The sequence below is a fragment of the Achroia grisella genome, unplaced genomic scaffold (assembly GCF_030625045.1).
Source record: "Achroia grisella isolate CSIRO2021 unplaced genomic scaffold, CSIRO_AGI_Agris_v1 utg807, whole genome shotgun sequence".
NCBI lineage: Eukaryota > Metazoa > Arthropoda > Insecta > Lepidoptera > Pyralidae > Achroia > Achroia grisella.
The window spans coordinates 2767399-2784553 of NW_026713028.1; the positions used below are offsets into that span (position 1 = coordinate 2767399).

General features: G+C 30.6%; 2 protein-coding genes across 2 annotated transcripts in view; one reads left to right on the forward strand and one right to left on the reverse strand.

The window, feature by feature from the left end:
* The window catches only part of LOC131851726 (unc-112-related protein-like), a 331640-nt gene that overhangs the window by 120426 nt on the left and 194059 nt on the right, over positions 1-17155 (reverse strand). The gene's annotated exons all lie outside the window — the stretch shown is intronic.
* LOC131851727 (neuroendocrine convertase 2) overlaps positions 1-17155 on the forward strand; it is a 90450-nt gene that overhangs the window by 57564 nt on the left and 15731 nt on the right. Inside the window, exons 6-7 of the mRNA XM_059202269.1 lie at positions 1243-1331; positions 8966-9141. Of these exons, the coding sequence (XP_059058252.1) occupies positions 1243-1331; positions 8966-9141 (265 nt within the window). The remainder of the gene's footprint in view (positions 1-1242; positions 1332-8965; positions 9142-17155) is intronic.

The following is a 17155-nucleotide window of genomic DNA, read 5'->3' on the forward strand; positions in this document are numbered from 1 at the left end:
TTGCCATATGGTTAAATTATATAGAGGTAGCATTTTCATGCGAGCTATTTGCTATTTATAGATTAACCGGAACAAACAGACCGACAGACAGACAGACAAAAATTGTAAAAATGTTATTTTGGTGTATGTATCGTATTTATATACATGTGGATGTAGTAAGAATTCAATCAGTCAATATTACAAACAGACACTCCAATTTTCTTTATATATATAGATTATACTAGACATCTAAACGTTCGCCAGGAATTATTGTTTTGATATACGAAAACGGTATGAAAATCCGTTCAGTAGTTTTTGAGATTATTGCTATCTTGTGCTACCATCGTAGCATGATGGAAGATCGCGGAAAGTGGTAAGAGCTCCACCGACAAGAGCGTAGCTCTTAAATTATGAATGAATGTGCTACCATACAAGTAGATACGACAGGGAACTTTGTTTTGTAATTTTTAACTCTAGCATTTGTCAATTACATATATAGATACATATCTATGTATATAATTTACAAATGCTGGAGTAAATAACTAATATTAAAATGCAAAAGAATGTTGGTGAATTCTAACGAACGAAAATTCGGAATTAAAGATATTTTCCTAACATTCTTCAATGCCTATTATTTCAGAAGATTTTAAATAACTTTCGAAGTAGATGTTTAATTTATAATTCAAAGCTAAATAGATAATATTTATGTATATTTGTGTCTTGTATTAGTATTATTAAAAGACTAAACTGAGTTTTTTAATATTTTTCCGTCTGCCATTTTCTTATGCTGGTGAAACTTTTTCTTCAAAATGTACATAATTTTGAAGAAAAAGTTTCACCAGCAATTGGACCACAACATTACACAAGAAACTATTTAATTTTATATATACATTTATATTTTTCAATATTTTTGCGCGCTATAGTGCGCTCCCTTTCACTAACAGAAGGCTGCTGGGAGCCAATGGACAGTCCTGAGCTTAAACTCCCTTTATCTTTATATTTTAATAGATTTTGATGGTATGGTACATACGCCTGGCTAACGGTTTACGCTGATGAGGCACCAGATGAATATAAGCTCAGATCAGTTAGCCCTACGTGACGAATTCACCAGGGATTTATCACGGTGTTTTCCAAGTGAATCTCGTGGAGACCTGACATGCTATATTGCTAGCAATGAGGTTATATGACCACATTATTATCAATCCACTTCCCACCTCAGCTTTATATTTTAGAATAGACTAATTTGAGAATCATTGTCAACAGTCACGGAACTCGTTGCGCTGGCGAGGTGGCGGCGGCTCGGGACAATGGCGTATGCGGTGTTGGTGTCGCTTACCACTCGAAAGTCGCTGGTAAGTTTATTACATTAGGTATCATTTTTACATCCATAACATTCTCTCATCAGTCCTATGTCGGATGGCTCGTCATCGTGTTAGTCATATTGTCTCAATTGAAATTTGTAATAAAATGTATGTGATAAGAAATTCACAGAGTCATGTAGTTCAATATATAAAATAGGTGTATCAGTGATTTCGTCCGCGTGGATTGGTGTCCTTGGCGAAATAATGAAAAAACATTCAATTATAACCTAACCAAAAAAAGCCAAAGAAAAAATTTTCATCGCTCCAACTTTAAAAATAACGAATTTTCATACAAACTTTTATTCCCTATTTCATTTTAACTCCTTAAGGAAATTTTTTTTACCAACTTTGAATCTTATATTTATTTATATTTAATCAACTGCCTAAATATAAGCTTTAAAAATGACGATACTTTTCTACTAGTATCGATCCCTTACAAACCTTTTTTGCATTAAAAAGTTTTAATAAAAAATTGTACCAAATTTCATTTAAACAGGTTCAGTAGTTTTATTAGACAGACAGAGTTACGTTCGTATTTATAATATTATTAACAAAACAATAGTAAGGAAGTAAGGACTACTAAAATGAAATCTTCCCTATGGCTGGAATATTACTTATCCATAACTTTTAATATCAATATATCATAAGGAGTGATATTGAAACTTAATTAACATTAGTAATTGGACAAATAATGTTTGTTTATACATATATAACAACATAATACAATTAGAAAGTACCTACACAAATTTCATATATTTGGATACTATACCCTTTAGACTTGAATATTCAGCAGCGGTGGGTAAGACCTTGTTTTGAATTAATTAGTTCTCAAATTATAAAAGACTAAACACTCGAGGGCACTAGGACAATATAAATATGTATATGTATATTATATTAGGTGTGTATTTTTTTGTGAATGTTAATGAAATCGTTACTTTGCCTGTCCTAGTGGTATGTTATATACATACATAGTATGCCGGCGGGGTACCAGTGAAGGATGAAAAGATGAGAGTGAAAACAGGTCACTTAGCACAGGACCAACTCACGAGGCATTAAACATGCTTCCAGTATTAATAAATAACGATAAGACACATAAAACGAAGCACATTATTTCATTTATAAATATGTATTGTGATACATTTCTAGGGTAAATCTTGCCTGGCTTGTTTACCTCAATATATACGCACATAGCATGAATTCAAGAAGACATTTAATAGAGGTCACACAACTATACAACAAATAGCCGTTAAACTTTAATAATACGAAATACGACTAAAACAAAACCTATTAATCTTCCAAATAAAAACCTTATTAAACTTAGCGTATAGCTCCTACAAAGTTTGTTAGGACGGTCTTTGTCTACAGCAAAGTCGCTAAGTTCTTATAAAATAACGACTCGTTATATTCCATTGTTTTTGGTCCCTCTTAATGGCTATTCTTTTGTTGCGAGATAAACTTCTCGTTTCAAAGTTGATGTGACAGATTTTGGCAAAGCTCTCAAGAGCTATATCCCCTCTTAAGAAATCCCCGAAAAAAATGAAGTGGTTAAAGTATAATAAAAGAAAAATAATTATATTGCAAAATCTTTCTGAGACAATATTTCAGCATGGCTTATATACCAGTTTGAGTATATAATTCAGGACAATATAAAAATACTAAAAAGCTTCTGTCACTCTAATGTTTTAAGTTTCCAAGGTTTTATATCTTAAAACGAACATAAACTAGAGAGAAAATATTTTAGTATACTTACCTATTAACTTACCGTATCGTATTTTATGAGATAGTTTCAGCTAAAAGATTTGAAATATGTAATATAATATTTACGGCATCAGTAAATAATAATAAAAGCCTTAGAAACATCTAGTAAAGAGCGTTCCTAGCGGTTTTGAGATTCACCTCGATCTTCCTTACACTGTTAATTGTAACGATTTGTATACCTAGAATATATTTAGTAGTCATATAGATTTTCTTGTACATATTTATAGACGTATTGTATATATATATACCTATATAAAGGCGAAGAGTTTATTTAATTGAACGCACAATTCTGTAGAACTGGATATTAAAATATTTTACAATCTCTTTCTCTTTTTAGGTTATTTTGGATCTGCTTCTTAATATATTTTTATTATGATATTTATTTTATTATGATTATTATATTATGTTATATTAATTTATTTTATTATGATTTTTTATTTAGAATATTATATTATAATATTTATTTTATCAGTTAGTATATCACTAACTCATAAAAAATAATTACTCCTGTAAACGATTATTTAGGTGAAGACCATGTATGTCGTTATTCGTTCGGTGTCGTATATATATATATATATATATATATATATATATATATATATATATATATATATATATATGTTGTTAATTAAAGTTAATTATAATTATAAAAATATAAATCGTAATAATTCAGTTTCTTACCAGTTCTTCTTGTCTGAAGTAGCTGAACTGGACGGTAGGGACTGCGATAAAAATATGACTTTCATAAGTGGCTGAAAGTTTCATTATATGATAAATTTTGACTTTGTGACGCAAATGTAGTTAACATACTTCGTACGGGTATAATTATTAGTTAATATATATGTATGTAATAAATAAAAACTTACTGGATCATTTTCATCATCTCTGCCCGGAAGACATCCACTGCTGAACAAAGGCCTCCTCCAAAGATCTCCACTTACCAAAAGTTGCTGGATAAAATATATTTAAATTTAGGGAAAACCATATCTAAATCTGTTGCTGGGTTTAGAAGTAACTTGTGGTTTCGGAGAAAGTCAGGTGAATTCGAGAGTTACTTTGTAATATGTACACTCTAGAGACAGTAGTAGTTCTAAAAGAAAAGTAATTAAGCTAATAACTTCCCACACTTATGTCCCATTTAAGACAAACATTTCACATTCTAAGTTTTAGACAGTTTAAGATAATGGCTCTGCCACTTAGGAAAGTGATGGGAATTTAAATAATAAATAAGTAATCTGCGGAATTATGTATTTTCATGTTTGCTTTGTTGAAGACTAAATAGTTTTGTGTGAGTTTTATGAATGCATACACATGGAATGGTACATTCGTTTATGCAAATCACAGGCTCGGCAGCTGTGAAAGATAATTGCATCCTATTTTGGAATAAAGTATTTTCTACCAGTTGTTTACTACCCATAAACACAAGCGTGGAGCTTGTGTTTATGTTGTGTGTGTGTTGAAAAATAAAATACATATATATATCCATTATTGTGTACTTTAGTTTGAATCACAATCAGCTTCGATATTCATTAACCCATATCGATTTAATCTCATAATATATCTGCCACTTTCAATACACCCAGACGTATATGGATTATTACCCATTTGGTTATCTACCAAAATTACGCGTGATAGTGCACGATATGATGTTATATATTCTGTGACAAATAGTGACAATATTTTGTGTAGGTGCTATTAACGTCACATTCCTTCATCGACCGTTACCTATCTAATAAACTGACACGTCCCGTGCAGAAACATCATAGTTAGGGTGATCATGATTACCGCTTTGGGCGGGATATTCCCATTTTCAGTTTGTCTATAAACAGGAAAGCTGAAATTTTGTCCCGCGGTGATCTGTTAGACATAATCTTATCTAAGTATATGTATTAATTATAATTGTTGAGTAAGTAAAAAAAATATGAAAACAATATATTACTAAGTATAAATATACCTGGACTACTGAAGATACGATATTATATGCTCTGTAACAAATAATAATAATAATCTTAGGACAATTTACACAGCGCCAGTCAGAAATTTCATCTAGTCAGAACTTATGCTATATAGAGCTTTTGTTATGGGTACTAGATAACTGATACATTTACATAGATATTTTTCATGGAAAACATGGAAACATTCATATTATACATGGAAAACACCCAGACCGAGACTAAAAATCATACTCATGAATACAAATGTTTGTACCGTGCGAAGAATCGAATCCGCAACCATCGGAAGTAAGACGGTGTGTTGAACCGCTAGACCACCGAGGCCGTCACAAATAGTGACAATAGTTTGTGTGGGTGCAATAACGTCATATTTCTACATCAACGTTCCAGTTCTAATCTATTGACATTTCATTTGTAGGAACGTCATAGTTGCAGTGACTATGACGTTTCTACACTTGAAGTGTCACATATACATACTCCCAAAATGGCACATATACATATAGGTATATGCCACTTTGGGAGGGGCAGAAAACTAATCCCAATGTTATGGATAGATTTTTGCGTAATGTTTGTAAAAACAAACATACTGTCATATAAAAAAAATAATTTAATTTTGGCTCTAATATGTTTGGCTATTATATTGTATGTTGGACACTGTTTTTCGCATTTAGCTTCTCATTTGGGCCATTGTGCGTGTAGAGCCGAGACTACTAGAGTAGTCAGCCAAGCTCCTCCCAGAAACGTAGAAGTTTCCTGGATATATGTTTGGCTACAATTTTTTTTTAATATGGAAAATATACAGACATCATCCTGTTACAATTTTAAAGGAAAGGTCATAATTTCCGGTATGTTACACAGCTAGGCCGAATAAACTAAATTTCTTTATTTTTATATTTGTAAGCGTCCTTATGTGACAAATATAAATGGTCACATTAGTCATATTACATATACTCTATTGATGTATGCGTGACATATACTATTGGTGAAATTGTGGATATTACTAATTCGAGTATTTGACGTTATTCCGCAAAATAAATCATATTATATTTATTAGATTGATTGCCATCAGCGGGTGGCAAAATAGTTTTGCAATTAGCGGCGTATTACTATTTATAATATACAAGCGAATTATTTAGTAACTTTATACAAAACATTAACAAATTATACATCCTCTATCCTAAACCTTCTATGCGATTTTCGCAAAAATGTTTCAAAAACAAATTAAATAAGTGATCTAATATATTTTAATTTAATAATATGAGTAGAACTCATATTATTAAATTATTATATATGATATTAATTAAATTATTATGTTATTAATGATTGATGAACTAAAATTTTAATTAAAAAAATTACTTTATCATCTATAAAATGATTAGATGTGAGAACTACCACAAATAAGTATATCTTTATAATTGCCATATTCTATTTAAATAAAATAATTTATAATCAATATTCCATCAACAGAATGGATATAAACATTGTATTCATGAGTAAGATTGGTTGTATTTGATTGATTGGTCATAGTGTTTTCTATATATAATGTGCACGTATTTTACAAAAAAATATATACCTATATATTTGTGCCAATTGTCTAGTACCCATAACATTAGCTCTACCTAGCTTACCTTAGGACTAGATGGCACTTAATAAACTGTCCTAAGATATCATTATTATTATTTGTAGTTATAAATATGACGGGTAAAAAACACCCAAAGAAATACAGACAGACAGATTTTTTTTCATGTGTTAAGGGTCTATTTTAATAGTGATGTAAATCTTTATTCGTTGTATAAGGTATCTATCAGTATACATAAATCTCTAAAGTAGCTGCTGTTGTGAAAGAAAAACAAACAGAAGTAAAAACTTTAAATATAAATACTTTTTGATAATAAATATTTAAGATTCTTATTTTAGCGACCGGTACTTCTTAATTAGAAGAATTGCGCAAATTCTATACCTTCGAACTTCCTTTTATTTTTAGTTTGAACAATTTAAACCTCGGAACTTTCTCTGCGTAAAGGGACCCGAGACCTACAGAAAGTTTCAAGTTTATTCATAATTTCCTTTTAGATATTTCTTTCCAGACTCGATCTGAATATATAATGCTAACAAGTAACCAGATCTACTCTTGCTTTATCTGATATCCGTTCCTAACACTATAACTTGGTTTTATTCAGCACGTTTATTATCAAAGCTAGCTAGCTAGATATACCAGTAGGTTTAAAGTGTCTTGTTATTTATTTAATTAATTTTGATAAGAGTCTATACTTATAAAGAGAGACACCGTGCCGGAGTTTACTTTCCTCATAACGGATTTTGTTATGAGGAAAGTAAACGGATTTGAGAAATTATTTCACTGTTTAAAATAATGTTCCAGAGTAACATATGTTATATATTATGTTAGTATATAGTAACGTAATACATACATAAACAATTATATTTTATTTCGGTTTGATTTTACATGAATTGTCATGAAAGTCATATTATGTATTATTTGGAGTGGAGAAGGACATCGGCGACTTCGCATGCTATTCAAGCATAATCAAGAGTATACAAGTTCAATGACTAGCTGTTACCTGTTATTTGGCTTTATAAACTTTTTATCTCTTTACATATTATTAGAAAAAGATATAGCTCCTCGGAATAGTTCAGTTAATTCATTAAGTTTCATTCAACCGTAGTGAAAACGTAAAAATAAGACAGACGGACTGACATCCTTTCCACAATTTATAACCTTAGCATGAAAAAAAAATCAGAATCTTGTCTATAAAATGTTACGTGCTAAAAATATACTTACTTACCTACAATAAGAAAATTCACTTCAATTAGGTAATTGCTTTGCTAAAAAGGCGAGCAATGTGAAACGTGAGTTATCATATAAATGAATTGGATTATATATATATCTTAGTGTTTTGTAGAAACATTTTTACGGTTTGTTTATGCTCGTAAAATTTGTGTACAACTGTTTAAGTAATAAGTAATCATATTAATATTATAGACTCCAATTTAACGATGTATGTATTAAAATATGTTGCTTTTAGACGCAACTTTTGAACGGATTATGATGAAACTTTACAGTTATATTGCATCAAAATAATATATGACAAATAATTAAAATGGATATTATGTAAATTCAGCGAACTACTTATCATTAAGATAAGTATCAAGAAAGTCGAAATAAATTTTTCAGTGTGAGAGCTATCTTGGCTTACGCTGCGTAGAGTTATTCCAGTTATAACAAAATGTATTGCAGAATTTTTTTTAAAGTTCTAAAAAACAGTCTGCCACAGCATATACATTACATATACATGTCTGTATTCTTTTCTATACAACTCTAAATACTTACATGATTGTTTGATTAAGATAGTTAAAAAAACTAGTCAAAAGTACATCAATTGATGGATAGACATAAATTACATTATCAAAACTAATAAGTTATTGAATTAATCAAAGTTATAACTGATTAAAAGTTATCTAGATATTATTGAACACAATACTAGTTTAAGTTTTAATGAAACTCCACGGTTCATCCCGAATAGATATTTTTATGGATGATAATGGAATGACGCACTGCGCTAACGGCCTACCCTGGCGATGAACCAGTGAAGTGTTATATGATGAGCATGAAGTCAGGTCAATTAACCCAAAGGCAAATTTACCAGGAAATAGTCACTTGTCACCCTGACAAGCCAATACACAATAATGACCATTCCACATCCAGAATAGTTTTAATGAGAATGAAATGGTGTACTCTCACATACTGGCTAGGCACCAGTGGAGGATGATAAGATGAGTATGAGGTCAGGTCAATTAGCTAGCAATGGGGTTATAATTCCACATTGCTAACAATCCCTTTCCCCCCTCCAGAATAGATTATACCATTGGTAACAACCCTATTCTTATTTCTCTTAGGTATTAGAATGTTGGACCAACCCTACATGACGGATCTGATTGAGGCAAACTCCATGGGTCACGAGCCTCACAAGATCCATATTTATAGTGCATCGTGGGGTCCTACCGACGACGGGAGGACTGTGGATGGGCCTAGAAATGCCACAATGAGGGCTATCGTGAGGGGAGTTAATGAGGTAAGTTATTTTGACGTTATAATATCTATTTATATGCCACTATAATTATGACATCATTTTATACTCAGAAAATATAAAATATGTACATTTCTGCAGAATATATTATTTATATAGTAAATTAACTGTTTTTAGAAATTGGCAAAAGAATTAATGACTTTCAGAAGCGGCTAAAATGTCCTACATGATTAATTTATTTTTTATTTTATTTGAATGAAAATGATATTATGAACTATTCTTTAAAGTAGAGTAATATAAAATAAATTGACGTTACTAAATAGACTTCAATATATGAATCGCTAAAACAATCATCAAAATAGCTGCAGAATATGCGAAAATGTTGCGTATCATATATACAATGAAAATATATTTCTCTAACTACTTGACGGAAACCTACTCTTTTACAAAGTCGTTGAAAATTTATTTTAACAATACAAAAATGTAATTAAGCAATCAACAGAGAATTTGTACCGAAAAAGGTATTACAATGTTGTTTCAATTAATATAGCGAGGTCCAAATTTATTTGAGGGAGGGATTACGTCGCTCGCAGCCACAAAACAATTTTCTGTTCGCAATTTTTCCATCAATCTTCTCAAAGACTCATTAGCGGGCGATGGGTAAAACACATTTCGGAATTTTATTTCTTGTTGCTAATGTTCATTGACCGAATTACTTCGTAATGAAGCAGTGGGTGTCTCCTTAATTATCGTATTACGTAAATTTGCATCCGGTAGGTACTTGTACATCAAAAGACTCGAGGGAAATAATTTTCCAATCCAGTTACCGGCGGAAGAGGAATTTAAATGACTGTAACCCTTTTTTTAAAGGGTAGAAAAATTCCACCAAGATTATTTACATGCAGAGGGCAGGGGAAGGAATGTATGAAATTCTTACCTACTAAAAATTACATGTAACAATAAACAACAACCTTAGACAATACATACAGCACCGTCTAGTCTCAAGCTAAGCAGAGCTTGTGTTATGGATACTAGACAACTGATATATAAATATATTTATTTGTAAATACATATATAATATACATAGAAAACCCTCAGACAGATACAAATAGGCACATTCATGAATTCAAATTCGAACCGTGTGGAAATCGAACCAGCAACCATCGTAAGGTAGTGTAAACCGCTAGACTACCGAGGTCATTTATAAAAATACATGTGGACGCCTCCTTTATTCTTCAAAATTATGTGGTGGCGTCATGGTACAATGATCGCGACTAATGATTGTAATCATTCTATGTTTTATATGGCACCGCCCCTAAGAGATATGAACCAACACTGAATCTATGTAATTTGTACTACTTTGTACTTGTTATGTTTTAAGAAAAAAAATTTGAATACTTTTACACAAAAATAAATATAGTAAAAAGATTTGTACAAAATCTTGAAAATTTATCTATGCAAACAAATGCCTGAAAATAGGCCGTGTTGAAGTAATAAACTGTTATATATTAAAATTCATACATAAATTATTATGTTTCTAGTGACGTAAAGTAATTGAGCCTGACTGTATTTTGTTTTTTTTTATTTAATTTTTGATGATACCTCTATTCTAAATCTGAATTTCGTGTAACAACGCATGCAGGTATCATGAACAATGACGCATGACGTCACTCCAACCGCGTAATTAACACATTATATTGCGTTCATATTTCATTGGATGCTGGCACTGATCAAGTAGTCACTATGTTTTAATAGTCAATGACTATTAATATATAGTGACTACTTGATCAGTAGAATGAAATGTCATTCCACAAAACCACCGACTATAATTATCAATTAAGACGGAAGCAGTAACTCTGTCGATTGCAAAAATAAACATGAAGTTAGTATAGCATTTAATATAGACTATATCTCATAACATGCACATAAAAATGCCGTCAAACTGAACATCGATGAAAAACTATAAAAATCACATTTAGTACGATATCTATAACTAATTTTTATAGTAACACAGAGATGATAAACAGGCATTCAGCTCTTAATATTTCCACATGATTTTTATGATTTTCACATAATACTTTCTGGGAAAAATGGCGACTGTGAGTTCATAGCGGTTGGAATTCGAAACCATTATAGTTCTCTTCTCGGATATTATACGCGATAACAGAATAGAAAATTGTACGCTATATGTAAATATGAAATTGTGTTAACATTTCATTTGCCAGAACTTTACAAATAGTAAAAGCAGTTCACAGAAAGATAAACATGGAGCGAGTTAAAATGAACTTGGAAATTGTAAGCGCATATTTTGTTATGCTTTTTATATAACAGATGGTTACTTTTCATATGAATAATGTAACTGCTTGATGTATATTTAAAATTTTTGGTCTAACTCAATTAGAATAAATTATAAATTTATGTATTTTATTTTTAATCTATTCTTATAGAATAATTCTACAATAATAACACTTGATAACTCCCACAGATACCTTTTTTTATAAATAATATAATAATGTGCATTTTTTCCACACTCTTCTACTGTCCAAGCGAAGTGAAGCTTTGTAGTATCTACTAGCCAACCGTTACAAATACTTAAATTCTTTTTATATAATATAGGTACATACAAAATATACTAACATTCATACTCATCAATACAAATGTTTCCTTTGTGTGCGGATTTGAATCCGCGACCATAAGAAGTATGGTGACATGTTAGACCAAAGAGGCTGTCAATATACATATATGATGTTTTCGATTGGACTGAAATTTTTATACACGCAATGAACACGATATCTGCGTGAATTTTGCATCGGCTTTGATGATTCTGTAGTTATATATATTAATAATAAGTACATTAATTTTGTTATGATTGAATTCTGTTATTTTAGTAGAATATTCTATAAATAAAAAAAATCTTTGCTTTTAAATCATTGATGACTTATACACTATACTATACTATATATACTATCAATTTGTGCAGATAAGAAATATTTATTATTAGATATAATTGGACTCCACTTATAGGATCACCACATATATCAAAGCTAAAGATAAATGATCATCCAACTGATTGATAATGTCTAAAAGGGATATTACAAGACGTTTCTCAATATGAAATATTATCGACAATCCTCATATGATATTTGCTACTAAAATAAAAAAGATATCGACTTAAGAAATACACTTTATGACCGTGATTTATGGAGTCAACAAATAGGCAATATTATTCTTTGGTTGAATAAATATGATAACAAATACACATAATATGTTAAGTAAATATATACTTATATATTATAAAGGGTTTATATAAATATTGAGAATTGATGTTCTCTGTATTTATAAAGTTTTATTTAGTCTGTACTCAATTCAGAGGACTACTACAGACAATAAATGTGAAAATTATTATAATAATAAGTTTATTGTGCAAAAAAAAAACAGTTACAAAAATGGACTTAGCTAAGGTTCTATATCTACTATATATAAACAAATCGATTGTATATTAAAAAGTATATATATATAAAAAAAAAGAAGAAATAGATACAATATTTAAGTCTGAATATAACATTATGTCACTGCTGTCCTAAAATGATTTGATTGTTAGCAGATACATATTACTGAATTAAAAACAAGTTATGGTACAACTTAATTCGCATTGTTTTTTTACCTAGGACAATTAACACAACGCTATTTTATCCTACGGTAAGCAGAGCTTATGTTATGGGTACTAGAGAATTGATATAAATACTTAAGTATATATTTTTTTGTAAATACTTACATAGTATACATAGAAAATACACAGATGGATACAAACAATCATACTCATGAATACAAATATTTGCACCGTGCGAGGAATCCAACCCGCGAACATCGAATGTAAAGCGGTATGCTTAACCGCTAGACCCCTGAGGCCGTCAAAGTCGGCCTAATATATTTTGTATACGTACCTATACGTTATTTATTAACAAACAATTTCAACTACTTTTTTAAATTTGAAGAGGTTAATATCCATATGTATAATCAGTAAAAATCGTGATTTAATAGTAATCAATAATTTAAAAGTAGCAACAAACGAACACGTGTGAAAGTAGACGAATAATGCCCATAAAAGAATAAAATTAGAAAAGAAGAAGAAAATTATTTATCATCTACCCGCAGCTCATTAGTTTACCCGGGATTGTGGCGGTTGAAAAACTGTGGAAATATCGGGAACTCAATAAAAAAAATTAAAACGAGCCCAATGTCAAATGCTAACATACAGATAAACAACGGAATCGACGAATGGAACAAAAATAAAAAGTATAAAACCTTCCGCTCTATACACAGATAGGGTCGCAGTGTTGCCAGATATTCTAATTTTATATAAATTCTATGTATTGGAAATAAAAAAAAAACCTAAAAATAAATAAAATTACTGGTCTGTTATGGTCACGACTGATAAATTTGATTACTCAAACAGCAATATGTTATAATATTGTAACTTAAGAATGTAAATTTCCACATTTGTTAATAGCGTTTAGAGTTATTTAGTTTCTTGCTGGCTTAAAAGTGGATTTCTGAAATCAGTGGCAGAATAATGAAAAATATGGCTTAAAAATATTTCTATTTCAGGTTTCCTTACATTTGTTCTATATTTAAAAAATATATAATTTTAAAATGATTGCAGCTAGCAACACTGTGCGGACGTCACAGATTTTATACTGACGCTCGAGACACATCTCATTTCATGTGTTATCTCTCTGGAGGGTTAACTACTTTTTTTGTAGGATGGTGGAAATGGGATGGTCCTTATCAAAGAACAACGTACTTACTTTTTTACGGGGAAAATAAAAACATATTTGCTCATGAACGTGTCATGAGCAAGTATGTTTTTATTTTCCCTGTAATACTGAACTCTGCCACCTAATATAATATGTTATTCATTTATATATATTATATTATAAATGAATAACAATAAATAAATATATTATATTATATTATATTCATTTATCAAGAAAAATAATTTTTCAACATAATTACTTTCCTGTTTACAAGTAGTAATATTGGCTGTGAAATTCTTTTGGGATTTCACAAATGAGATGAAATCTAATTCCCCATAGCAACAGGATAAACAGTTTTGCGTGGGTGAAGCTACATAATCCAGTGGGTAATAAGTGGTAATAGTAGTAATAGTTATATATAAGCAGATAAGGTCAATTTTGGTAAATAAGGTTTTAGATTTTAGATAGATTATACAGAGTTATAATATCATCATTATTACATAGTATAAAACAAAGCCGCTGTTGCTGTCTGTCCGTCCCTATGTATGCTTAAATCTTTAAAACTACACCACGGATTTTGAAGCGGTTTTTTAATAGATAGAGAGGAAGGTTTATATGTATAACACATGTACACTCGGGCGAAGTCGGGGCGAGTAGCTAGTAAAATTCGAATTTATGTCGGTCTGTTTCTCTCATCTGTTTACGGATAAACTGCAGAACTGATCTAAATGATATTTAACATGAATATTATTATATCTAGAAGACAAACGTAGGCTATTTTTTATGTCAAAAAGCAGACGAAGTGACTATTAACAACTAGCCTACTAAATTAGCCTTATGGTGTTAAGACGGCATATGTACCTTTATTTTTGTAGTTGTGCATTAAATAAAGTGTGTGTTAATAAATATATAAATAAACACTATTAGCGCTAATTTATCAGATCATTATGAACGAACTATACGAAGAGTTCCTGAGTTCTCATTATAGGGGACGGAAGAGGGAGATATCGTACACCCCATATTATGTTTACCTCATACAGGAAAACAAATTCCCTCGTGTTACGCAACGCCGATATTTTTTTGAGATTCCTATAATGGAAATTTCGAGATTATTTCCTTATACTATAATACGGGATATAAATATCACATAGAAATAAAATTATGTAAGTAAAGGTTAATAAATAAGTTATGACGTTTAAAAAAACAAACATTTATGGCCAATGTGTAATTTAGCACGACAGCGCAAAAATTATACTAGTCACAGAGAATAAAAATTATTAAATTCATAGGTGAAGAATTAAAGAAATTTTTGAGATAATGAAGCATAACGTACAGAAAAACGTTTCATAAATTTTAAATATTGAAAGGATTCTTACCTTTTGTTATTTTCTTAATTAAAAACACGTCAAGATATTGTGAAGGTTGAAATGAATTTGTAGGTTTAATTTTAGGTTCAAATTTAGCTGTCACCAAGGAAACTTTGTATGTACCTATTTATATTTCTAAACGAATCTTCGGAGAAGGAAACATTCAACAATAAAACAAAAAATGAATTAGGGAACGACGGTAGGCTGGCCCCATCCAAATTGACTTCAAATATATCTATCGAAGTGCGGGCATGTCAAGTGTTGTATTTGCCATAATGTCGGCAATTGACTAGGCCTCTGACCGACTCGGGTCTTCTGCACCCTCTTATTCCCATAAGAAGTGAGGTCCTCGGGGCGAGCCCGTTGGCCCCTTTATTTTCTTCGCATATACCTACTGGCTTTGAACTTATTTTGGGTCGTTGTTCTATGTAATTACTAAACTGATGTACAATATTTTACATTTGAGGGTTTACGTATAATTTATTGTTATTTATAAGTTTTATTTAAAAAAATATATTTATGAAATAAAAATAACAATAATAAAAACATTTATAAGAACACATTGAGATATAACACGTACATGATATGAAAAATACAGTCCAATTGAGAAGTTTCGCTTGTTTAAAGAGAGTTGAATAGGAAAATAGTGTGGGCAGTCTCAAATTATCATTAACATTGAGACCTTTCAGTTTTAGACCGAATTTCTCCGATAGTTTTAGGTATAAATGTTAAATACAGTACTGTACTTAACTTTTATGATAGTTTACGTACTTTAGCCCCTTCTAATGTTGACTGAGCTCCACAGATAATTATATGCCTACTTCGAATGACGTGGAATCTATATCTAATGTATACGCTAAAAGTATAGGTACTGTTTATTAATATTATGAATTCGAAAGTATGTATGTCTGTCTGTCTATTTTTATTGAAATTACATTTTTAAGAATGAACATCTTTACAGATCCTAATGAAATCTTAAGATAGATTGTGGACAAGGGCGGACATATCTTTTATATAAAAAAAGCAAACAAAAAGTAGCGGGAATTAGCTTGTAATTAATATTTTGTCTATGGTGCACCTCAATAGATATAGATAAGCTATTTTATTGAAAGTTAAAATGCCTTTTAAACCCATTTTTATTTACAAAAATATTTTAAGCGAATTGTATTGAATTCAGTCAAAATATTTTTTTACGTGCATAAAAGCACAAATGTCTTAGATTTTGACATAGACTGTATGCCAAAAATGCCATTGAAATAAAAAAAAAAACAGATTGACATAGAAAAGAAGAGCATGTCATGTTCTAATATTTTTGTTAGTAGGACCATACTTATCGTATCTTAAAGTTTCTTTACCTAAACCGTTGGAGAAGATCCTAAAACTACACTATGCCATATATTTTTCAGTAGCACTTGTTTTAATATTAAGTTAGCATTTTTAGTCTGCTTATCCTGATAACATTTTGTTGGATAATATTATTATAGCCCGAGCAAAGAACCAAGCAACGCAATGCAATTTTCTCAGTGAACTGAAAGTTGAAATAGAAAAAGAAAGTGCATCCGTCCGGACACTGAAGTAATGAGTACGAGTATACTCGTATAGCTACAGAACGCTTGCAGTTGATGGAATTGAAATTCTTTTTTATTTAACGCTCAGAGCCTTTTAGTTATTGCTTTATAATACCTACTTTAATCTCAGTCTATTTTATTAGGTCACTGCATGGACAAATAAGCTACGGTTTTACAATCGGTGCCTATATATAAGATTGGGACCACAGATAACAAACCCTTCGAAAGATCCTCAGTCCAATTCACAAGGAGATCTAAGTTATAACGACCTGAGCTGAGGTTCGAATCTCGGTGCCTTCTGACTACTGTCGTATCTGTCAGGCGGGAGTTTGCTTTCAGCCGCTCCATAAGTTCTTCCGTGAATTAC